Source organism: Tasmannia lanceolata, unplaced genomic scaffold (assembly GCF_043159265.1).
Source record: "Tasmannia lanceolata isolate RefF3 unplaced genomic scaffold, GAP_Taslan_0.1 ptg000019l, whole genome shotgun sequence".
NCBI classification, from domain to species: Eukaryota; Viridiplantae; Streptophyta; class Magnoliopsida; order Canellales; family Winteraceae; genus Tasmannia; species Tasmannia lanceolata.
In genome coordinates, this window is record NW_027518696.1 from 584,912 (window position 1) to 609,557 (window position 24,646).

Here is a 24,646-nt window from a genome sequence, read left to right on the forward strand (position 1 = left end):
ATGGAAAAATATGAGCAGATAGAAGTAAAGATAGTGACACCTTCTTCAATGATGCAAAACATTTTTTCACTGGTCCTTGCTATGTTTTAGTATAGATGATTAAGTAACACAAACTCTAACAGCTTAAGCTTTTGGAGTAATTGGTTGTTTCACATGGTGTCAGAGCAATTGCTTAAAGGCGGGTCTTGGGTTTAAAACCCAACATCTCTTTGATATTAAAAATCCACATATATGACCAACCCAAAAGAGGGGCCACAAGTGGAGTTGTTGAAGTGTGTTGAAGTATAGATGATCAAATAACACCAACTCTAACAAAAGCTTTTGGAGTAATTGGTTGTTTCACACTAAGACTCCAATTGTGGAGGCTTTCTCGAGGAATGCAGATGTCTGATATCGTAGATAAAGGTTTGGATCATTGAACAATTTGCCTGCATTTTTAATTTTGCCTGTCTATATATTGGAAAATTATGTGCATGCATCATATAAGACGCGCAACTCTTATCTACCTACTATTATTGTGGAAAAAAATACCTAATGGATTGATAGAGGGAAAAGGGTTTTTTTACCAATTACCGTAAATGAAAGAAAACCTTACCAACAAAAAGGTAACTTTCATATTATTTGTCTCTTTTATCGTAGTGAAAAGGGAAATAACAATAATAATAATAATAATAATAATAATGCAATGCTTGGTATTGCCACCCACATGTCTTTGGTATATTTCCACCCTTCTCTTTAAGGTGTTTCCTTATTGCTAACGAACCTAGATATAAAAGATGAAAAATAATAAATTGAGGGGTGGAAAGGTCCCAAACAAGTGGGTGGCATTATTAATTTACAATGGTCCTAATAATATTACCAGCAAAAATTAAAAGCATGGTCAAATGCTGGAAAGTCAAGGTTCTTGTGAAACAGGAATCTGCTAGTTGTACTTCACTATCAGCTACGATTCTAATTCAAGCGTTTTATATTCCCATCCCCTCCAAAGGTTCTTTCCCTCCTCTTTAAATACCCGCACCAGAACACTCATTTCTTTCTACACACACAATTTCGTTCCCTTTGCTTCCTTCCTTGTCTTCGTTTCTTTCTTCATTTCCTTTTACTAGTACCAAAACAGTCATGGTGGTGAGCAATCCTACTCCAATTCGCAGCGAAAAGATCCGAACCATTGGAATCCCAGCCATCGATCTATCATGCAAGAGGTCTCAAGTTGCGGAGCTCATCATGAAAGCCTGTGAAGATTATGGGTTCTTTAAGGTGATTTCCTTCCACCTTGATGTGAATTAGTGTAATTGTACTTTGGTTTCTTTTGTTGCTTGTATTGCTTTGATCTTCTCGATTGCTCGGGGTGTCCCGTGCGTCTCTTCTTTTTTTAATATTATTATTCTTTGCCATTCAAAAAAAAAAAAGGTGATTAATCATGGTGTTCCCGAGGAGATAATAGAAAGGATGGAAGCTGAGGGACTCGAGTTTTTCGCTAGACCAGCTTCCGAAAAACAAAAAGCCGGGCCGCCTAATCCTCTTGGATATGGAAGCAAGAACATCGGCTTCAATGGCGATATCGGTGAAGTTGAGTACCTCCTCCTCCATTCCAACATCCCGTCAGTTTCTCAGAGATCCAAAGTCATTTGCAAGGACCCCATCAAATTTTGGTACTAACACTTGAACTATACCTTCTTCTTCTTCCCTCTCTCTATCTCTATCATTCATAATATATGCATATAATATAGTTATATTATATTATATCAAGTCTTCATCATAAGATTCGTAATCAGCACTAAGTTTAAGTACACAATGCTTTTATCTATGTTCTTACTAAAGTGAATGAAAGTTACGTGATAATATTGTTCTCCATAGGCATTTAGACATGTAATGATAATTATGAGGCATAGATAGTGCTGTAAATGCCATTATGTGGTGCACTTAGTGCGGTAAATGTCATTTGTGACGTAGTTTAGTTGAAGATCTAGCGTAATTTTTGTAGGGGGCCCTGGGAGAGGGTGTCCCTAGCAAAGCTAGTTTACAAATAGATAACATGAGCTCTTCGCCTAGGCACCTCTTCGTTACCATATCAGCAAGAAAGTTGCAACCATGCCAAGTACCAAGACATTCAATTCTAACAATCCACATACTAAGGTGCCCACTAAGAGTCCATCGATGGTGATTATCTCAAGCATCAGAGATTGTAGATTATTTTATGCCGATAAGGCATTAATACCTAATTACCTAATCATAGCTAGAAATATTTGATCTAGGGCACGTATGAACTTACCATACGGTCTAGCTAAGTGGTTACAACATATGGGTCAAATCGTGTCTGTGATCGGGTTCAACCCCAGCTCATGAAAATATTTATCTATAGAAAAATGCATACGAAATGTGATGATATATATAAAAATTAAGAATAATGATACGGAAACTGAATTTTAAAATGGCAAAACTACGCCTCCCTATGCCATGCGGCTCTAGGTTAGGCATAGCATCACTCAAAAATTATCATTAGTCATTAAAATGCTTGTATGATGAGTTTCTTTGCCAAATTAAGCAAAGTAATTAATGATATGACTAAGAAAATTATCAATCATATGCTTTTTATGGTAAATAATGCAGCAATAATAACTAACAAACAAGGGGTTGTTTCGTTTGCTTGCATTTTGTTTCTCGTTTCAGCTGTGTGGTGAATGATTACATAGAGGCAGTTAGGGATCTTGCTTGTGAGATATTGGAGCTTCTGGCAGAGGGACTGAGAATCCAAGATCAGATGATTTTGAGCCGTTTGATCAAGGTGACTGACAATGACTCAGTGTTGAGGCTGAATCATTACACTTGTACCAAGAATGCGAACAAAGATCAGGACCCATTGGGCCGGATCGGATTCGGAGAGCATTCAGACCCTCAGATCATAACATTGTTGCGATCTAACAACGTCAACGGTCTGCAGATCTCTTTGGAAGATGGGGTGTGGATCCCAGTACCACCGGACCCCGCCGCCTTCTGCGTTAATGTCGGGGACCTCTTGCAGGTTAGGACATGCCAATCCTTCCTCTTCATTGGTAGTCCCAAAAAATGGAACAAGAACATGTCATGTGGTGATGTTCCAAAAACTAAGATGGGTTGTCACAATGGAAGTAGCCAGCTTAAGCTTAACCTCCAGCCAAGTGACTGATTATGCCAATGAGATTCACTTACTTAAGAAAATCTCAAGGGCTAAAACAATCATTCTATGTTGGAAAAATGATCTTTTCTCTTGCAGCATATCCACCCCTTTCTGTTGTCTTTTCCTAAAGATGGCATTATTGCCACCCCTTTTGCTAGTCTTTTCCTGAACATGAGGTCATTTTTAAGAAAAGGCAAACAAAACAAGGTAGAAATGTTGGGGAAAAGGGGATGCAAATATCATTTCCTTTTAAATTTCGGGACCCCTTAACCATAAGAAAAAGAGAGAAGAGTTTTTTCACTCTAATGTCTGGATAATGCCACTCTCCACTTTGTTAAACACTTCTCCGAATTAGCTGGTGTTATCAAATATGGGTGTCCAGGTATCATTTCCTTAAATAAATTGAATTAAAAATTGCCCCGTACGGATAAAAAATCTCCTTTGTAACAGAAGGTCATGCTTGTTTTGTCGATCGAACAGTCGTGACCATACGATCTGATCAGATGTTTGGGTCGGTGATCCCAACCATCCGATCAAAAGAGGTACACAGATTACAGATGGACAGTAACAAAAAAAGAAAAAAGAAGGTTTACCAACAATCTAGGATCAACAGATAAGATTCTTCGATTTGGATGATCGAAGATTATTAGTAGAAAAGAATGAGAATTGAGAAGGATCAACAATTTTAATTGAACTTGTTTTCATTCTTTTTTCCCCCCTACATTGAAGGCTTTGACAAATGGGAGGTTGGTTAGTGTGAGACACAGAGCCATGGCTAACTCCTCAAACGCAAGGATGTCCTTCATATACTTTGCTGCTCCCTCGCTCCATCAATGGATCTCTCCACTCCCAGAAATGGTTACACCACAAAACCCATGTCTCTACAGACCCTTCACTTGGGCCGAATACAAGAAGGCCACATACTCACTCCGACTTGGCGACCGCCGCCTCGACCACTTCACAACTGGATCGAAGGAAGACACCCGTTGATTGACACCGAAACACAGTATATATTCAACCTCTCTGCATGAGAATGCAGATATTGGAAATTTGTAACATTGTATATGCATACACTGTATGAGTGAGAATCAGACTGGAGAGACTTTGTAGCATAGAAAAATTATATGCATACACTGATTGGAGAGACTTTGTAGCATAGAAAAATTACTACAAAATGAGTCCAGGGCTGTAGTAGAAATTTGTTGTGGTGCATGTAATCTATGATTCAAATAAGTTTATTTGTAGTTTGCATTTTGATTAATCGTTTCAAAAACTAAAGTTAGAATTTTGGGCAATGTACAGAGGCTTCCGGTGATGGAGGAAAAACAGAATTGGAAAATAGATTAAAGCTGCATTTGGCAATAGTCATCCTTTGCCCACAACTAGTTTTTTTCTCTCTTCTCTTCTCTTTTCTCTTTCATATATTTTCTTGTCATCATGGAAGATAGCGGTGCTCAAAGGTGTTTGAAATGAAAACTGTGTGGAGAGACTAAAATTTATGAGTTGACTCACAAACAACTCGAGTAAAACCCAAGTAGAATTTAAATAGCTCCAGTATAAACACTTTTAGCTTAAATGGTGAGAGATCGATATATGTTCCAAAACACCATACATTTATATAAATGTGTAGTGGAGTTTTTATAGTCACCCATGACACCTTTGAGTTAACCACTTTCGAGTCGGGTTGAGTTTTCCACCTCCTAATAGAAAGGGGTGGACCCCTATGAGAAAAGCACAACTTCTGTAACGTACACACAGTAATTAAGTGGTTCTCCTTGACTACTTCTGAGGTGCAATCCAAGATCGTATAACATGTGGCATTCGATCTCATGAAACAATGCAGATAAAATAGCCAAGAAACCAATCTTTCCATGCACACGACAGTGAAATTCGGGCTGTAAAGTATCAAAGAAGAGAGAATATCATTGCTTCTAACCTTTCTATCAATTTCAATGTCAGTAAAAATGCAAAACATGTAGCTACTGATACAGATACAACAAACAGAATTGTTGTGTGGAGACAGTCACAGGTTTAAATCTCCTCGAATGCGTGGGAAATCTGATTTTAGTCTGTCACTGCTGTGAAGCTCAAAAATAAAAAACAAATGCACAATTTGGGTGAGAAATGAGACAGTTTCAGGCTACCCCTGGCCTAAACTAAGAAGGTTGCAATTTTCGTCACTATAAAATAAGATGAATACATTCAGCTCCAGCTCTGGCTTCGTTTCTTTCGATGTACAAAGGGCATAAAACAAATTTATCGTAAAATTTATTTTACACCCATTTTTACATCAAAAGAAAGAGTCTTTCATGTTACATTTTCAAGTGGAAAATGGTTTTCTCCTCATCATTTCTCATTCCTTTGCTGTACAGTATGGAGGTATAAAGACCTTTCAATGGTGGATGTTGTTATATGAGAACCTGCAATCTAGCAGCAGAACGAGAACACTTTGTTCGAGCACTTTTGTTCAGCAAGCAAGCGCAGCCTTCGAGAAGCTCAAGGTCCTCCTCACATGTCAACATGGATGCCTTCTCTGGATTCTGCAAGAGCATTTTCGAGGTAAGATAACCGGCTATTGTCCATGTCTGATAAAGATGTGATTGCTTGCCAACAAATCTGCCCATTCGAGTGTCATAATACTCCGGCCACTTGTCAACCAATAGTCTCTTCTCTGCCAACTCAACGGCCTTTCTGGCCATATCAGGCCTGCCCATTTTAATGCAAGCTAACGTGAACTAAAAATCAAGCAAAATAAAATGGTTAGAATGTGAATTTGCAAAATTCAGACAGCTAAAACATATACTTAAAAATCTATCCAAGTATACCTGCCATAGCAGTGTAGGCCACGATCCTCCATTATGATATGACCATGGGCTGCAAGAATTATAGTTTTGGTGAGATGAGAAGTCTTTGAACCAGTTCTTAATGCATACGTAAAGTAAGATATCAAGCAGAAGATTATAAAGCTTTAATGGAGTCCTTAAGACGAAAGGACTATATTTAATTACAACCAGAAAGTTGGGACTCTTTAAATGGTGAAGTATATATCCGCTGTATTTTTGTAGATTACATTCTGCATTAAGATTTTCTGGATATGGAGCCAGTATCTTTTTTATGCTATGAAGTTCTTTTCCCTATTTGATTTGGTTGGTAACTTTCTCCTCAATGTGTACTTTTATATGAAAATAAAGGCAAGGGGAAAATGGAACGTAGTAAAATATCAAATGAGAAATGTATGTTTCTCCATTTTTAAACTTTAATATATTGCACAACTAAATAAAAAGGTAATGTAATGTTTCACTAAAGAAAATAGCAACAAAATTTAAATAAGTAGAAACATACAAAAAATATTATGTCTTAGGGAGGAGCGAGGGGGGTGAAGGCTCTTTGGTGAAGACTGCTGAGAGGTGTCCATAATTGAATGTGAGTAAAAGCCAAGCAGGTCTAAATTCTCCGAAGAATGTAAGTAGGGCCGTGAAGGGAGCAGATAAGAACAGTTCAAGCACAGCGAGAATCATGAAGGAGAAGTCGTTATAAAGTAGCCGAAGTGACGGGGATTGTAGCAGGGAAATTGCAAGAGGCACCCATAATCCAGAAGAGGATATGACCGCATGCAGGAATATAGTCGAGGAGGATCCTCTGGAAGGTGGTTTAAGAGTTCCTAAATGCGGTTCTCATCCAGAATACCTCGAGTCCCCAATAGGAGGGAGTAACCAGTTACCGAAACAAGATGCTATGTTCGATATGGGGAAGGAGTTGGGAATTTTGTTTGAGGACGATAAGAACCACACTTCGAAAATGTTCAAGGATATTAAGAACCAGGACAAGGGATGTGACACTTCAAGAAAGAATAAGGCAAAGGGGTTAAAGGAGAGTTCAACAGGTTTGCCTTGAGGCAAGGCATTGGGAAATTTCAGTTTAGAAGTGAAGATGAGGATTGCATTTTGAATATAAGGGAGTTTGGGATCCATTAATAAATGAGTGGCTATCAAAGACATCATTATGGGGCGAGGGATCGACATTATGGTCGAATAACCATTCAAATCTTATATTAAGCAGACTCAATCGGGTTCTAGTCTCTAAACAGTGGGAGCAGCGTTTCCTCTCAACATTCAAAGAGGTTCTTTTTTTAAAAAAAAAAATGGTAGCCAATATTATTCAAAGAAGAAAGTCCGAGATGGTCGATCTAAAGGAAATAAAAAGCAAATACATCACAAACTAAATACAACAAATTGTCAAGGGGGAAGGGAATCAAACAGTGCTCGAGATTCCTTTGAAACTCCTCTAGCAAGGGAGGCCGCCACTTTATTTGCACTACAACGTACATGCTGATAGACTACTGAATAAGATTTTACCCAATCAAACATCTCATCAAACAGCCTATCAAATCTCCAAGGCGGTTTTTGAGACGTTTCTAGCCACCGAATTACATTTAAAGAATCCTTTTCTACCACCACGTTGGTCATTTGATCTCTAACCAAAAATTTCAAACCCTGATATAATGCTCTCACCTCTGCTACCATAACATGCGCTTCACCGATGGGGCCCGCAAAGGCCCAAACAACTACCCCCAACTCATTTCTCAGCACTCCCCCAATCCCAGCCGAGCCGGGATTCCCTAGACTAGACCCGTCAAAGTTAAGCTTCAGAAAACCGGTGTCCAAGAAATCGACAATGCAATCATTCAAAGAGGTTTGTCCCACCCAGTTTCCGACCATTGCCCAATATTATTAGAAATGAAAGATTTAGATGGTGAGCTGAGACCATTTAAAAATTGATATGGCACTTTGCGAGATGCTTAGTTTTGACAAGATAAAGAATGGTGGAAAGAAATCAATCTGGAGGGTTGGAAAGAATTCACCTTATGCAAAAAATTGAAAGGATTGAAGATAAAGATCAAGGAAATGGGAAAAAGCTTATGAAGAGAAAAATAAGTCCAGAAAAAAAAGATGTCATGCAAAAGGTCAAATCTTTAGATTGAAAGGAAGAACTTGGTGGAAGAAGAAAAGAAAAAATGGTGAATCCTATTGGTGGAATACGAGGGGATTCTAAGAAGAGGGAATAAATTGACGTCAAAAGTCGCAGGCCATATGGCTCAAAGAAGGGGATAAGAACTCTAAGTTCTTCCATAGGATGGCGAATACAAGAAGAAGGATCAACACTATGAATTGCCTAGTAGATGAGAGGGACTTGCTTGAAGAGAAAGACCGCAACAAGAACTTAATTGTCCGATGCTTTTTAATCTTTATATTCAAAGGAATATGATTGACTGGAGACCTAATCTTCTTTTCTTTTCTTTTCTTTTCTTTTCTTTTCTTTTTTTTTTTTGTTTTGTTTTTTTTTTTTTGGGGGGGGGGGGATTTAAGTGGCTCATGCCGGATCAAAGCCACTAGTTGGAAAGGGACTTTGAGGAAGAAGAAAATCAGATCTACGTCTTTAGCATAAAAGAAAGATAAATCCTCAGGACAGGACTAATTTCCTTCGGCATTTTACCATAATTATTGGGAGCTGATCAAAGACGATGCAATGGCCTTCATATCAGAGTTTCACAAAAAAGAGTTAAAGTTGGGAAAGGAAATGAATCCCATGTTTATTACTCTCCATCCGAAAAAATAAGGGGCTATTGAGCTAAAAAACTTGAGGCCTATCAGCTTAGTGCATGGTGTGTATAAAATTATGGAATCTTGGACAAACTGACAAAGTATTAGCTATAAGAGTCAAAGAAGTGATGGAAAATTTTTACTACATATCCAAGGTCATTTGTAAAAAGCAGACACATTTTAGATGGAATACTCACTGCAAATGAAGTAATTGATAGCAAGAAAAGGAGAGGTCATAAAGGATCATATGCAAGATCGATATGGATGTGTACTGGATCAAAGCCACTGATTGGAAAGGAACTTCAAGGAAGAAAAAATCAGACTACATCTTTAGCATAAAAAAAAATAAAGCCTTGGGACCTGACGAATTCCCTATGGAATGTTACCAGAATTATTGGGAGGTGATCAAAGAGGATGCAATGGCCTTTATATCAGAGTTTCACGAAAAGAGGTAAGTTAGGCAAGGAAATGAATACCATGTTTATAACTCCCAATCCAAACAAAGATGGGGCTATTGAGCTAAAAGACTTGAGGCCCATCAGCTTAGAGCATGGTGTGTATAAAATCATTGAATCTTGGCCAAAGTATTAGCTAGAAGAGTTAAAGAAGTGATGGAGAAAATTATACCACATTTCCAAGGGGCATTTATAGAAGGCAGTAAGTGCCCGTTTGGATGCCGAGAAGATTTTGATTTGGATTTCTCACATTTGCAGCCCTTTTTGTGTTGTGATTTGGTTCTGGATCAAATCCTTGGATTTCCAAATCAGCGACTGACAGTGAAAAAAATCAGATTTCTAAATATGTTGTGTAAATAAGTAATTGGAAATCCACAGATCTGGCAGTTTTCTTCACCCTCTTTGCTCCTCAACATCTCCCCTCCACTAGGAAGTACCCCTTCCCTCTCCCTCTCTCTCCCTCAACATTAACTGGTGGGTCTATTCATTTTGTATTCAAAACTCAATTCCAAATCCAAATACAATATATGAGGTATCCAAACAGGCCCTAATGGAATACCCACTGCAAATGAAGTAATTAGGAAAATGGGAGGTGATAAAGGGATCATATGCAAGATTGATATGAATGATGGAATATTCATTGCAAATGAAGTAATTGATACCAGGAAAATGGGAGGTGATAAAGGGAACATATGCAAGATCGATATGGATGTGGTTTGGAACATTCTCAACTTCATTCAGGAAAACATGAGATTTGGTAAAAATGGGGATAGATAAAAGCTTGCATATCCACACCAACATTCTCTATCATAGTTAATGGGGCCCGGTTGGATGTTCAGTAAAGTAGAAGAAAAGGATTTTATAGAAGGTTTGGAACCTAGCAAAAATGTTCGGCCTATTTCCCATCTACACTTACATTTGTCGAGGATGTTGAGTAAGGAATCTAGAAAAAAATCTAGGTGGTTCGAGATGACGTCCGGGCTAAAGATTAACTTCTCAAAAAGTTTGACAGCATGACTAAATATATAGAATGAAGAGGTGTTGGAACACGCTCTGGCATTAGGAATTTGGGATGCAAAAATATCTCCAAGAAGGCGACCTCTCCCATTCGGATGGGTGGAGCTTAATTTTGATGGAAGCTCCAAAGGCAATTCTGGACGCATGAGCATTGGGGACTTATTTCGCGATTCTAACGGTCGCAAGTTTCTTACTTTCTTTGGTTCAACAGGGGTGTGCGATGCTAATGAGTTGGAAGCATGAGTCCTTTAGGGTTTGAGATGATATGCAAGATCTATGTATAGTCCTTCACTCATTGAAGGTGATTCTGCGAATGTCGTAGCATGTGCAAGTAGCAAGCAATTGTTCTGTGGAAATTAGCAAACATTATATTGGAAATTTGAGATCTAGGTTTGAAAATAGATCTTCATTTTCAACATATGAAGACGTCAGATAACGGACAAGCAATTAAATTGGCTAAAGGAGCGGAGAAGGAAGAGGTGGTGATTGATAACTCAAATCTGGATGAAGTAAGGTTGGAGTCATTGGAGATTTGGAGGTTCTGCTGTATATACTCTTTGGGACGTCTTGTCGCTGTTGTGTGTACTATGTAGAATCTATTCTTTGATAAAATCATTATCTTTAAAAAATAAACAAAGATTATGTCAAAGTCAGGTTCCAATAATCAATGATTATTTTAGTTTATTTGATTTTTGTATGATGATACTGTAGTTTTGCGCAAAGTACTTGTTCCTACCATGCATTTTGTAGATAAGTTGAGTTTAGGTTGTTCAGGTGCAAATTGTCTATTTATTTTTTGCAGTAATCCATGATACAATTATGGAATGTTTGAGTTAAAGAGTTGAAGTTAATTTTGAAAGGGGAATAATCCATTGCAGATTGCTAAACTATGAAAAGAGCCCAAATCATATCTATAACCATCAATGATTGAAATTAGTTGATCAAGCGTTATTTTCAGAAGCTGATAAAGCAGAAAAATTATTGTAACCTACTTGTGCCTGGTACAATTCTTCCATGATGGAATCAGACCAGCTTTTGTGACCAAATAAATATAGAGGGTCAGACATATATTTAGGGAAGTTGCTTTTTAGTTTTTTCACAAACAGGTTCCAAGAAGAAAAGTACAGGGTGTTTGCAAAACTCTGCCCTAATACATATAAATCAAAGAGATAACAATTGAAACCCATAAATACACAGAAGACCAGAAGCAATTAACAGAAATACTAACCTATAATTAAAAGCAAAATAGAAACTTCTATAGTGTAACTGGGGTAAAAAAGAAACCACAAGGCTGTTCTGAAGTTCAGCCTGAATTCTTAGACAAGACCAAGGCACTTAAAGTGTGTTCTCCCAACTACTTATTAACGTTAAAATATGTTTCTTACTTGCATAAAAAAAAACATTATATTCAGGAAGACCACTAAAGATATGATTGGACATTAAGATAACACAGGATCCAAATTATAAAAGTAGCATAACCAAACTACTGCCATGAGAACTCCAGTCTAATACATATAAAAGTATGGTTGTCATGCCAGTGTAGAAAGCAGACTTAATTTTTTACCTAAAATCCAGACACTAGATTGAGAATTACATGCTAGTGTCTTTAGGACTTGAGTAGCCTTTAAAAGGAAATGAGGCTTTTCAGCTGATGGTATAATTGAAAAAGTCAGATCATGCTCTTACACCCGTCAGAAAAAAAGAAGAAGAAACAGAGAGACATGGATAAATAGAGGCCAGAATGTTTTGAGGAAAACCCACGTGTTCTTTGGGTCACTTCCGGTAATTATACGCCACTCCTCGTATTCTAGAGCAGGGTAACATATTTTGAGAGGCATGTTCCCTACAAGGTCATCCCATTTCTCTTCAATAAGATTTAAAATACCCTCAGCTTGTCTTGGAGTAGTCAAGGATGAAACCACAGACCAAAGATTTCCCAGAGAGAAGAACCTAAAGTCCATATGTGCTGGCTGTAGATTGCCAATGAGATAACCACCCTTGTCAGGAATCCAATCTACTAGCCAAGCAGGAATCTGATCAGGGTAAATATTGAACTTGTTAATAGCATCTGTAGAATATTCTTCTGTCTTGTAGCGATATATTTCATTGATCTTCTTCATGTCCACCCAATAGTACTCTCTGATGTGGAATGACAATGCGCTGAGCCTGTTATTAATAGCATGCACCAGATTCTTGGATCCATCATTGAAGGTTATCATTTCCCGGGAGCACCGAAGAGCTGAATAGAATAATGCCTGCCAAACTAACTCGTCAAGCATGATAAACAAGTGTTCCAGTAACAATATAATCAATAAGAAGATTAAGAAGCTATTCTACTATCTTGTCAATATTTTCATGGCATATCATGATGGGTTGTGCAATCATGTCAAAGAATTATAATCAAGCACTGAACATGTGTATATGTGTAAAAAAAGAAAAAACATTGAAGCACTAAATGATAAATCAACATTAACCAACTATCAAATCACGATAATAACAGCAAATATCGAGGTCACATGGTGAATATTAACATATGAATATAACTGGTGTAAAACTGTGATAGTTTCACAAACGTGTACGAGAGAATATTCACACCTCTAGAAATTTTCTCTTCTTTTGGGGTTGACACTTCCAGAAACTATGCTTATATACGCACAAAGTCAGGAAAAATCAACATCCAACTATCGATGTCGATATATATTGAATTCTCACTTATAAATCAAGGAAATCACAGCATGTGAGGTAAGAGTTAGGATAAAGTGGACAATGAAGTAAAATGCAGTGTCAGGAGATGGCAACACATGGAAAGAACTAAAGAATGCCATCTTTTTTACGTGGGCTACATTTTCCATAAATGCTTTCGCCCTGATGAGATAGGAGCAAGCTTCATACCTTGTGCAAAAGAGTCTTGAATATTCCATAAAGCCATGGTAGTTCCTTTGTAAGTTTTAACCGAAATCTCTAAAATTTTCCATAATTTTAGGCTTTTCTTCTCTCCACATTCGGAGTGAAACTAAGCCTCCGGACTTAAAACTTCCCTCAAACACTTACTAGTTACTATTAGTTTCCTTCAAGTGCTACACAATAGCAGAGCTTTCTACAACTCTTTCAACTCAATCTTCTTTCCAAGGTGTGTTCACCCGAGGACCGCAAATTATTGATGAACTTCTCATTGCCAAAAAAGTTCTAGATAAAAAAAAAAGTTAGAAGGAAGCACCAGCGTACTTTCTAAAGTTTATTTGTGATTGTGGGGAGTGATAATTTGCACGATGATGAGGTCGTCTTTCTGAGTAAAAGTTGAGGAAAGGATTCAGAGAATGCATATCAATCACATCGGTTCCCATTCTTTTAAGAGGTAGCCCTAGTTGGTTTATTCTGAAAGAAGAGGAATAAGGTAGGTGACGTATTATTTCCGTTTTTATTCCTGATATATTGGGAGGCATTAAGTCTCTTAACAAGTCGGTCAGAAGAATGTCTGTTTAAAGTTTAAATATTGATGGAGGCACTAAGTCTCTTAACAAGTCGGTCAGAAGAAAAAAAAAACTTGGATGCCAGAAAAGGTGAACATTCACCAAATACTGAAAAGCAACATCGTGCCTTCATTCTCTATGAGGAACTATTAACCAAAACCACTATTTAAAGGCTTCTAGCATCAGTAGTTGACTCGCCCGAGTCGAGTCCCTATTACCTTGGCCCAGTTCTCAATCAAGTCAGATTCCGAGTTTTGCGCTAACAAATCAATGAAAATTACTTTGCCCCCTCTAGTAAATGAAAAATTGATCACAACAATCATTAACTCACCCAAGTTAACTCCCTTGTACCATGGTTGAGCTCTCTTCGAGTCTGAGTTAAACAATGACTAACTACAGCAAACTTTACTTACATGGGAAAGCTGGTGTTAGTGGAGAACATAACCAATGTGGGTAAAACCTTCTTTAAACAAATTTAAACAAAATCCTATAAATAATGCTGATTGTGTTTAAAAATGCAGATGCGGCACAGAAAGCGGCCGAAGAAAATCCTAGTCGACTCGGCACGACGCCTTCGAGTACTCAGTTGAAGCGACTGAGTACTCGGTTGAAGCAACTGAGTACTCGGTTGACGCAATCACAATTCGGGAGAGTCAAGGGAGTTTTTATTGACTCTGTAAGGCAAAACACGGAACGAGGCCAAGGTAAAAGGGAGTCGACTCGAGGGAGTCCACGATGACGCGGGAGAGTTTTAAAACTATCATTATATATATTTACCTTCTACAACTTGCAGCATATACAAAAATTGGATGACTTCTGACCACCAGAATCCAGTTGAAGATTAGTACATTCGGTAGAAAAGTTTCTGAAAAGAGTGAAGATTCACCAAATAATCAGACATTGTGATTCCATTTACGAACTATTAATCTAAACAAAGTTATGCTTCTTTACATGGAAGAGCTGGTGTTACTGGAGATCATAACTGATGTGGAAAAACCCTCATAGAACAAACTTACACAAAATCCAAGAAATGATGCCACTTATATTATAACAATCGGTTATCTTCTAACGACCAAAACCCAACTGAGGAAGTGTGATTGCCAAGAGTAGTACCAAACCATCTCATCCATTGCTCTACTAGGCCCTAGGAGGCCAGAGGATATTCATGGAATTGTAGTAGCAAACAGGTGAACTCAGTACTCTTCCCTTGACATGTGCAAGGATACTTGCTAAAAAAAGTGCAATTTGAGGGTTCTCAGTATACAAAGATGATATATCCATAAATGGTGGAAACTGGGAACTGAAGATATACAGAACTAAACATGACTTAAGTAAGGTTTACAATCCCTTTAAAGGCTGTTATGTTTAAGAAACAATACCAAACAACCTATCTACTTGTTCAATGGTAAATAAATAACAACTTGAAAATTAAATCTGATACCAGGGAAGTTGGCACGTAAAAATGTATTGAATTCCATCAAAACTTAACTTACTTGGATCTCAAGAGGGTGTCCATGGATGCCCATCCGTCTGTCTATCATGCAAGATCCATCGGTGACTAATAGAGAAGGAAACATGTCAAAACCATCTGACAAACATAAGTTCAAGACAAGTTTTATGCCGGTCTGGACATCCACCCTTTCTTGCAAAGCATAATCACCAGTTATCTTTCCATAAGCTCTCAACAAGATAATCCACCACAACCCTGGCAAAAGAAGGTATGAATCAGCTTTCTTCCATGTTTACCATATGAGTGATAATTACAATATCGTAGAATCAAGAAAAGTGAGTTGATGATCTCATTATTCGCATCCTAGGGAGTCCATCAAGGATAAGATGAAAATCTGCTACCGAATAACTGGCATATTAGAAAATAGAACATATAACACCAGGGGCAATGCCACTTGTAAGAAAAGGGGGACAATTGCCCCCCTTATTTTTTGGAAAAAAAAAATATATACCTTTATTTTTTAATATTTTTTTATACTTACCCCTGTTTAAAAAATATGCCCCCCTTTCCAATCATCCCTAAGATAGAAAATAAGTTTAAAATTTTAATGTTACCATTTTTATCTCCCTTCTTGGTGCAAAATTTACTATAATTTTTGCCCCCTTGTGCAAAATTTTAGATAGAAATTTTTTCTATCTTAATTTTAAGATAGATAAAAAATTACTATAATTTTTGCCCCCCTTGTGCAAAATTTCTGGCATCGCCTCTGTATAACACTAACTACAAATCAATTTCTGATTATTAATACACATAATATCAGAGTACACTTACCAGAATCAACAGGTGCAACGCGACCAATGGCTGACTCACCAAAGTCTGGATCCAGAACTTCCTCAAATGCTTCATTGTTCCCATCAAGAGGAACCGATCTAACTTTAAAACTTGCTGGCATCAATCCTTGCCCTGGGCTGTAGTAATCCACAGTTTTCTCCCAGCTCTGGGTAACAAACAGGAGATGGCATTTTAAAATTTTAAAGCACGCCAAATCTCACGACGGTCTTTAAAACTCAACGGCATCAACCCCTGCATTGGGCTGTAACAACTCACAGTTTTCTCCCAGCTCTGGGCATCAAACAGGAGATGGGATTTTAAATTTTTAAAGCATGTCAAAGATTACGGATAAACCATATCATGTGTGTGCACCCACATCATAAGCTTATTCTTTCTAAGATTAACTGAATCCTGTCTAACTAGGCAAGCCAATGGCTATTTAGAAAACATTCAATTCAACAGACAACTCTGAAAATTCACTGATCAACTTGAAACATAAGTAAGTTATTTCGGTTTGTATAAGTTCTCATTACTGAGCATAAAAGCAACTTTGTCAAAAATAATTTGTCCAGGTTGATCACCAACATTACCTGGCTAATCTTTTACAATCTCATGAGTTTTTCACTAACTCAGCTGAGTCGAAATTGGAAATTAGTGTGGTTCTCATTACTGAGTATAAAAGCAATTTCGTCAAAAATAATTTGCCCAAGTTGATCACCAACTTTACGTGGCCAATTTTATGCAATCTCGTGAGTTTTTCACTAACTCAGCTGAGTTGAAATTAGAAATTGGTATTCAGTTTCCGAATCCAGACTGGGTTATAGAACATTGTACTGCAATTCATCAATATAACAGAAACTAGCGATATCTAATAACGGCATTCAAAATTCAAATCAAGCCAAAGAAGTGAGAGGCAATGTACTCAAAGACAAGCATTTATAAAGGTTATTATAAAAATAAAATAAAAAAAAACAGCAATTGATAACTTGAAAATAATCATCAAATGAGTAACAAAAATCAAATATGGCAATGACGCAATTAAAATGTAAATTTTGCAAGACTGAAAAGTTACCACAATCAAAATCAAAATCAAAATAATGACGTAGTTCAGAGCATCAAAAGATCACCTGCAATTGCAATGTGTGAAGAAGAAAGTTGCGCACAATATCTCCCTCCCCTTTGAGCAAAAATGCGAGGGCCGACGGGATAAAATCACGGATAAACACCTGATCATAATTGAGGGGGAACTTGTCCGCAGGGTCATTCGCTGCAACAGTCCCCACTGGGGTCCCACAATAGCTTACCACTGCATTTCGAAGGAGGTCCCACGCCTCCTTCTCGCTCTCTGTTGCCTCCTCCTTGTGGCTCACCACACTCACCTCTTCTAAATCCTCCGAATTTTCTGTACTTACACCTAACCCACTATCATCTAACCCAGATTTTTCCTCTAAAACACTGTTTTCGATCCTCTCCACAACTAGAGGTTTCACATTCATACCGCCCTGAACAACGTAAATCCTCTCAAAGCTTTTCTCCCCAACATGAGGGTCGACGGACGATGATGACAGACGCCGGACGTCCGATGCCACATTTGAAATTACAGAAGTACCCCTATCTTTACCAATACTAGAATGACCTATAGAAACCCTAGATCGCCCCCAATTCGAATAAGGAATGAGAAAAGGTCTAAGATTAGAACCGATTAGCTGTGGAAACCCTAGAATTCCAACTGAATTGATATCAAATTGCCGATCATGGAGCAATTTTGATCCACGATTGGATATATTGTCGATCAGGGAATGAGAGCATCTTGGGGAATGGAATCCGAAGAAGGATGAATTTCTGCAACTGATTAGAATTCTACAGCAAGATTTCATTGTGGAATTGCTTGTATTCATAACACGGAAAATTGAGATGAGGGAGGAAAGAAAAATAGAAGGTAGATAGATCTGTAGGTTATACACAGCTCTGTTTGACTTGGAAAGAAATAAATAGAGAGATTGAGAGAGAAATGAAGATCAAAGAACAAAAAATTGGTAATTATTCTTTTCTTTTCTTTTTATCTGTGTGTGTGTACTTACAGAACAAAAAAGGAAAAGAAAATAAAGAGAGAGTCGAGTAGAAAAGGAGAGAGAAGGCTCTGGACATTTTACAGAGAGGATAAAAATGGAAACTTCCACCCGAGAGGAGGGTGTCTGAATGCCAATTTCACAAAAGTAAATACAGTATGAAGACAGAAAAAGCCTCTTGGGCGATAGAAAATTACGTCAATACCATTTATTCGAAATTACCCAATTAGCCTTTACTAAATAAAAAAGAATGGTATTCAGCCGCTTTTCTTTTTTAGGCCACGCGTAAAAGGGGATGGGATGGCCTAAGGAGGAAAAGGGGGCAAATATATCACTTCCCTTCATTTAATTCATACGAAGATAGAAAAACCATTTATCTAGTGGGCCCAATGTAGAATTTGTGGTGGAAGGGAACTGACTGATATACCCCTCCCCCACGCCTCCTTCTGTGAGAAAGGTTCAGTGCTTGAGGATAAATTCAACTCCTTGAACGTTTTTCTTTGCCTTCAAAACTCAAATAATAACACGTTAAAGGGGGGGATTTTATCACGGGGGAAATATCATTTCCCTAAAACATAATGATATATTGACTATTGGGAAATGACATATTTGCCCCTTTTTCTTCCCCGGGGGAAATATCATTTCCCCCACGCCTCCTTCCTTTAGTGTAAAAAGGTCATAAACACACTTCTCTTTGGATATGTGGTCCGGGGAGCAAAGTGGGCGAATAAATCACTTCTCGTAGGGAGATGTTTGGTTGGACTTTAGTTAAGTAACTCATTGAGTAGTGGTGAATTAAAACTTAAGTAGTCCATATGGGTAGGATACAAGCCAAGTAGCAGCCTCCAAGCTCCCTCCTACAGCATTAAATGTATAAATCCAAGACTTCACTAGCAAAAAAACCACCTTTAAATTTTGCTAATAGTTTGTTAGTATGCCACATGGGTAGATAAGGAAACAACTCAAGTAGTCTTCTGGTAGTTTGAGACTTTGCATGCAGCCAAACAAGGTATTATGCTGATTAGGGCTGTTCATTATTCAGGTTTAACCGAAATAACCGACCGAACCGAGTTCATTCGGTTATTTCGGTTCGGTTGGAAGATCAATCGGTTCGGTTGGAAGATCAATCGGTTCGGTTTCGGTTTTGATGGATGCCAAATTTCGGTTTCGGTTATCTCAAAAAACAATTCGGTTAACCGAAATAATGATAAAAATCATTATTTTTTCAAAAAAAAGTGTGATACGGGCACTCCAAAGGATGATCAAAACCGTCCATTTGATTGATCACAACTTAATTAGGTTGTGCTCCAAAAATCTTTTCGATTGGATGATCCTAGCCCTCCAATCGAAACCAAGATTCTACATTTTTCCCTCTTTTTTTCCCACTATTCGGTTATTCGGTTTATTCGGTTATAACCGAATAACCGAATTTTTAATCGGTTCGGTTTTGAACATTTTCGGTTCGGTTTCGGTTACCGAAATTTGATAACTGAAATTATTTTGGTTATCAAATTTCGGTTATTTCGGTTCGGTTATAACCAAATAACCACCCCTAAATTGCTGATGCAGCAGCTAAAAACCATACGAAAACCCTACAAAACCCGGGATATTGTGCAACCCAGCAGACCCTTGGTGATTCTAAGAATTCAGGTCGTGTTCTTCAACTTTTCACATTCTTCCCGTGCAAAGTCGTGTTCCTCAACTCACAACCGATTGAATGTGAAACCACTGGATACAGTCGTCCTTGCCAATCTTTGGTGCTGCACTAAAATATGGGCTCATCACAAAACAACTATCAATAATATCCATAACAATGAAGTATAAGATGCCAAGGTCCGACTGATTTTCTTTCTGCCCACTATATGATGTTACTAGAGCCACGTTCAATCATTAGTTTGCCGAACAAAAACTCCATAAAGATTCTCAGTCCCTGTTAGTAAAACTCTAGCTTCTTCTCTGTTTGAATCCACTTCTTCGCTAGATTAAAAATAAATAAATTTACCTAGAAATTGCATCTTATTTCTGATATTACGGGTGCTTTTTAGTTTCAGTCCTCTAGACTAACGAATGATCAATGATGCTGCATGCTACAAAAGACACTTTTACCCTCGACTGTTCATCTGTGAGAATAGAGCCATTCTTCTTCTTCTTCATCTTCTCCAAACGAGAGTTCCTTCGACTATGTATTTATTGCAGCTGTCACCGGAAGAGAGCCACTGAATCAGGTTCTCTTCCTTTTATGCCGTCCCTACAGAGGCCGTTGTCTGCCGGTGTGCAAAAGATAAGAACACTTTCTTTCTATTAAAACACCTTCATTGAAGTAAAATATACCCTCTTCCTGTTTTTTTTTTTTTTTTAAAAGAAACCTCTCTTGCGATTAAAAAAAAAAAAACTCTTTCTGTCAAAAATTGTAAATTCCTATCAAAACATTATCTTTCTATTTAAAAAAAAAACACATTTTTATGTGAAAAACAACCTCTTTTTTTTTTTTTTTTTTTTTATGGGTAAGCTGGGGTTAGGCAGACCCCTACCATATATATAAATACGCAAAAGGAGTACAAATCATGGGGGCTTGAAAGCCAACAGTGTGGGAACAAGCTCCCAACACATATACAACCAAAGTAAGGAAAGCAAAAGCATTAAGACAATCTAGGGTATAAAGTTCCAAAAGAATCAGATACAATAATATCAAAGATATCTTGAGGGAGATCAGAGGAGAGGAAAGTCTCACCTTTGAAGGGACAATTGGTCTTGGACAGATAATCTGCGGCTGAGTTACTCTCCAAGAATGGGAGATTTTCCAGTTTTGAAATTCCCCAAGAAGACTTTTTAGTTTTGCAAGGTTTGGGATTTGCTTCCAATGACATTTGTATTCCCCTTTAACTGTGTTAACTGAGTGTAAGGAGTCTGATTCGATCCAAATGTTTGGAAGATCCAGCTTTCTGGCCATTGCAGTACCATGTAAGATTCCTTGAAGTTCCAAATCTTGGATTGAACTCTGAAACTTGTTGATAGAGAAGGCAGCAAGGATGCTGCTGTATTGAACTCTGACATTTGTTAATAGAGAAGGCAGCAAGGATGCTGCTGTAATGATCTCTGAGAAGACCTCCTATGGCAGCTTCATTCTGGCTTAGTGAGCTGTCTGCATTCAACTTGACAAATCCTTTATTCGGAGGGATCCAGTTGCAGGTTTTAATGCTCTTCAGTATTCTGAATTGGGCGGGGGATTCAACTGGTTCGAGAGAAATATATCTTTTGCACTGTCATCCCCATCCAATTGGAGGGTCAGAATTTTTTATCTGAGAGTGTGCAGAATATCCCAGACGATACTGTGCTTGTGACGCTTGCGGTTTTCGAATTGTCTACTGTTTCTTTCACTCCAGATTGAGTATATGGGAGTGCAGAATGCAATGCGGATTGCAATACCATATCTGTGACTGGTTTTAGAATTATTCCTGATCCATTCTTCTTCTTCAAGAAGGGTTTTCTTTGGTTTTCTTCTAGTGGAGAACCTCCATAGGAGGCATCTCCAAATCCAGGAGGTGAAAGAACAGTTAAAGAACAGGTGATCTGTGTCTTCCCTTCTCGAAGAGCACAGGGGACAAGTAGTTTCCCTGGTGATTCCAAGGGAGAGGAGCTTGCATTTGGTACTAAGTTTAGAGTGAAGGGCTTGCCAGGCTGTGAGACTATGTCTAGGGGTGTGACCTTTGAACCAGATGGAGGTGTGCCAATGAACCTCTCTTTGTCAAAAAGAAATGTAAATTCTTGCTAAATACTGACACGTATGTCAAAAGAAGGTCGAAAATCTAAAAAACAACGAATGCTAGATTGAAGGGAGCCCTTGCAAAAATGGGATGAAAGGGCTCTCCCATTGGCTGCACGTCACTCTAAAATGTAGAAGTCAACGAATGTTAAATGCACTTTGGTGATGTGCAGCCAATGGGAGATCCCTTTCATCTCATTTGTCTAAGGGCTCCCTTCAATCTAGCATACTCTAGTACAAACAACTAAAAAATGGTCAACTCGTTAAAATTTGGAGTCAACTCGGTGAAAGTTGGGGTTGTATTGTTGGAACTTCGGATCATATCGGGAAAATTTGGAGTCGTGTCGGTGAAAAGTAGGGTCACGTTGTGTAAATGTCGGGTCATGTCAGAAAAGTGGGGTCGAGTTGGGTTAACTCGGGTCGTGTCGGGGGAAATCAGGTCGAGTTGGGTTAACTCGGATCGTGTCAGAGGGAAATCGGGTCGAGTCGGCTCTTTTCTGACATGACTTGATATTTTCCTACATTAAGCAACGTTTCACCTACACGACTCCAACCTTTACTGATTCAAGCCCAACTTTTCCGAGTTGGCTTCAGATTTCACCATTTTTATACCAGAGCAACTACTTCAATTGGATTTTTGTATTAAAAATCTTTTTTTACCATCAATTCAATTCATTTCTCAAAAGATTTAAGTAAAAGAGGAATTGACTCTTCATGCACGCACATCAGGTGGATCGTCGGAAAGGCGACGACCAGAGAGGAATCAATGTCACGGGAGGAAGGAGACGGTCGGAGAGGAGCAAACGGAACAGTAGATCATCGAAAATGTGAGAAATGGGGAAGAAAGAACTAAAACCGCCTCGAAGGGTTTTTTTTTTCCTTTTCCTCGTACAGCACCAGTCCGATGTTAAATCAAAACTTTGTACCATTTAACTTTGCACCAAGGATATTGTCAAAGAATTCCAGCTAATCTTTTGGCATGGCCAAGGTATGGTCCTACAAGGGTCTATAAATAGACCAAAGCAATGAAAATTAGAGGCAAACCTGTAAATTCTAGGAGCCCCACCCTAATAGGTCCCAGACAAGGGTTAACAGTAGGACCATACCAAATTGGTGATCCATCCAAACCATTCATTCATCTGCTGGACACCACAATAGATGGGCGTTGCCGCAAACTCTTGTGCATTGGATAGTCCTTTCAAATTGTGGCTTGTGGCCCATATAATTGATAGATGAGAAAATGAACAGGCAATAGTACGAAAATCTCCACAAATCGCAGGTTTCGGATTGTATTGTGCAGGAAATTTGTGGTTAGGGGCGCAACCCGAACCCAGCCCCATTTTATGGCAAAAGCTCAACCCGATTTTTCAAAAATCTATCAGCCTTGCACCCCTATTTGAGGCACAAGGCTTAACTTATTGTAGAAGCCATCGCTAAAAAATGGTTCTCATCATAGAGAACTTATACGGTGAGTGCGCGTGAAGTACTGAAGTCAAATATTTTTCAAAAAGTACAGTGGGGCTCACTTCAAAGGATGATCCAAACCGTTCATTTATTTGGCCCCAACATAAATAGGTTGTACCCTATAGATCATCTCCATAGATGATCCTAACCCTATGATATTTAGAGGGACTGCGCATTGTAGAAAATTCTACAGGTCTGAGGATTAGGATCATCATATGGAGTTGATCTATGGGCTACAGCCAATTTATGTTGTGGTTCAACAAATGAACGCTTTGGATCATCCTTTGAAGAGGGTCCACTTTACATTTCAGAAAAACACAGGACTTCACCCATACTCATCATATAAAAACTCCTCATCATAGTCAAGGTTAAAACAAAGAAAAGTTTCTCGAGTGGGTACCACGTAGATAAAAGGGAGTGATATTTTCGCCCTTTTTCTTACTTGGCACAGCCGGCCCTCTCTAGTGTAAAAGAGAAGTCATATATAAATACACTAAAGGGGATTGTCCCAAGTAAAAATGTAGGGTGACTATATCACTTCCCATAGATGAAATGTTAATTTGGGGGCCATCCCTTAGATGTAAAAGAGTAGTAATTAATGCCTTATAACTTGCATGTCTCAAGCCCAACTAGATCCATATGTCATGTGACACTGTTGTGGTAGACCTCTCAAAGCAACATAATGATAACATATGAATTGTAATGAAGATGATGATGGGAATGAACGGAGAACAAGCTCAGGAAAAAGTCTAGTTCCCATTGATCTATATCTCCTTTTGGGTTTGAAGATTGAATGTAGAAGAAGAGGGAATAGTGTTGGGACCGCCACTACCTTTTACAATGACAAAGATGTCAATCCACTTGTTGCACAAGTGGATGAAAAATTGACTCAAGATCCAATCCCCCTCTTGTTCTGTGGGTGATTGACTGGACCTTTTGCATGCTTTGAATACAATGAAAAAGATTTCTTGAAAATTTTCTTCCAGGAATATCAGATTTTTTCCCAAAAAAGACTCGATATCTAGTCTCCCTCTTGTTCTGTGGTTGACTCGACCCATTTGCATGATTTGTATACAATGCAAAAGATTTCTTGAAAATTTTCTTCCGTATATATCAGACTTTTTCGAGGTCTGGTAGCCCACTTTTCTGAAATAAAGTTTGTTCAAGTAAGAATTTTTCATAAATCTTAAAAAAGATCCATGTTATTCTTTGGGGTTTTATTCTCCTAGGAAGCAAATTTTCATAATGAATTTTTCAGTGTCGGCAAAGATGCCCATAAACATTTGGAAAATTTTAAGTTCCATGTTTTACACCCTGTTTGGATTGCAAGAATATTTTTTTGGAAAAGTTTGGAAAGGAAGAATACTTCT

At 38.2% G+C, this 24,646-nt stretch overlaps 2 protein-coding genes across 2 annotated transcripts; one reads left to right on the forward strand and one right to left on the reverse strand.

Annotated features, from left to right (window-relative positions):
* The first annotated feature begins 1,086 nt into the window (after window positions 1-1,086).
* On the forward strand, window positions 1,087-4,340 carry LOC143853479 (gibberellin 2-beta-dioxygenase 2-like). Its single transcript, XM_077363264.1, has 4 exons — window positions 1,087-1,257; window positions 1,411-1,652; window positions 2,671-3,022; window positions 3,887-4,340. Exons 1-4 carry the CDS (start codon window positions 1,120-1,122, stop codon window positions 4,145-4,147), a joined length of 993 nt encoding a protein of 330 aa, XP_077219379.1. The 5' UTR covers window positions 1,087-1,119; the 3' UTR covers window positions 4,148-4,340.
* A 720-nt stretch (window positions 4,341-5,060) lies between these two features.
* On the reverse strand, window positions 5,061-18,172 carry LOC143852606 (alkaline/neutral invertase A, mitochondrial-like). The gene is made up of 6 exons (XM_077362068.1): window positions 17,108-18,172; window positions 15,981-16,146; window positions 15,193-15,404; window positions 11,991-12,484; window positions 5,983-6,031; window positions 5,061-5,892 (listed from the first exon to the last, which is right to left on the reverse strand). Exons 1-6 carry the CDS (start codon window positions 17,876-17,878, stop codon window positions 5,566-5,568), a joined length of 2,019 nt encoding a protein of 672 aa, XP_077218183.1. The 5' UTR covers window positions 17,879-18,172; the 3' UTR covers window positions 5,061-5,565.
* Window positions 18,173-24,646: the final 6,474 nt, after the last annotated feature.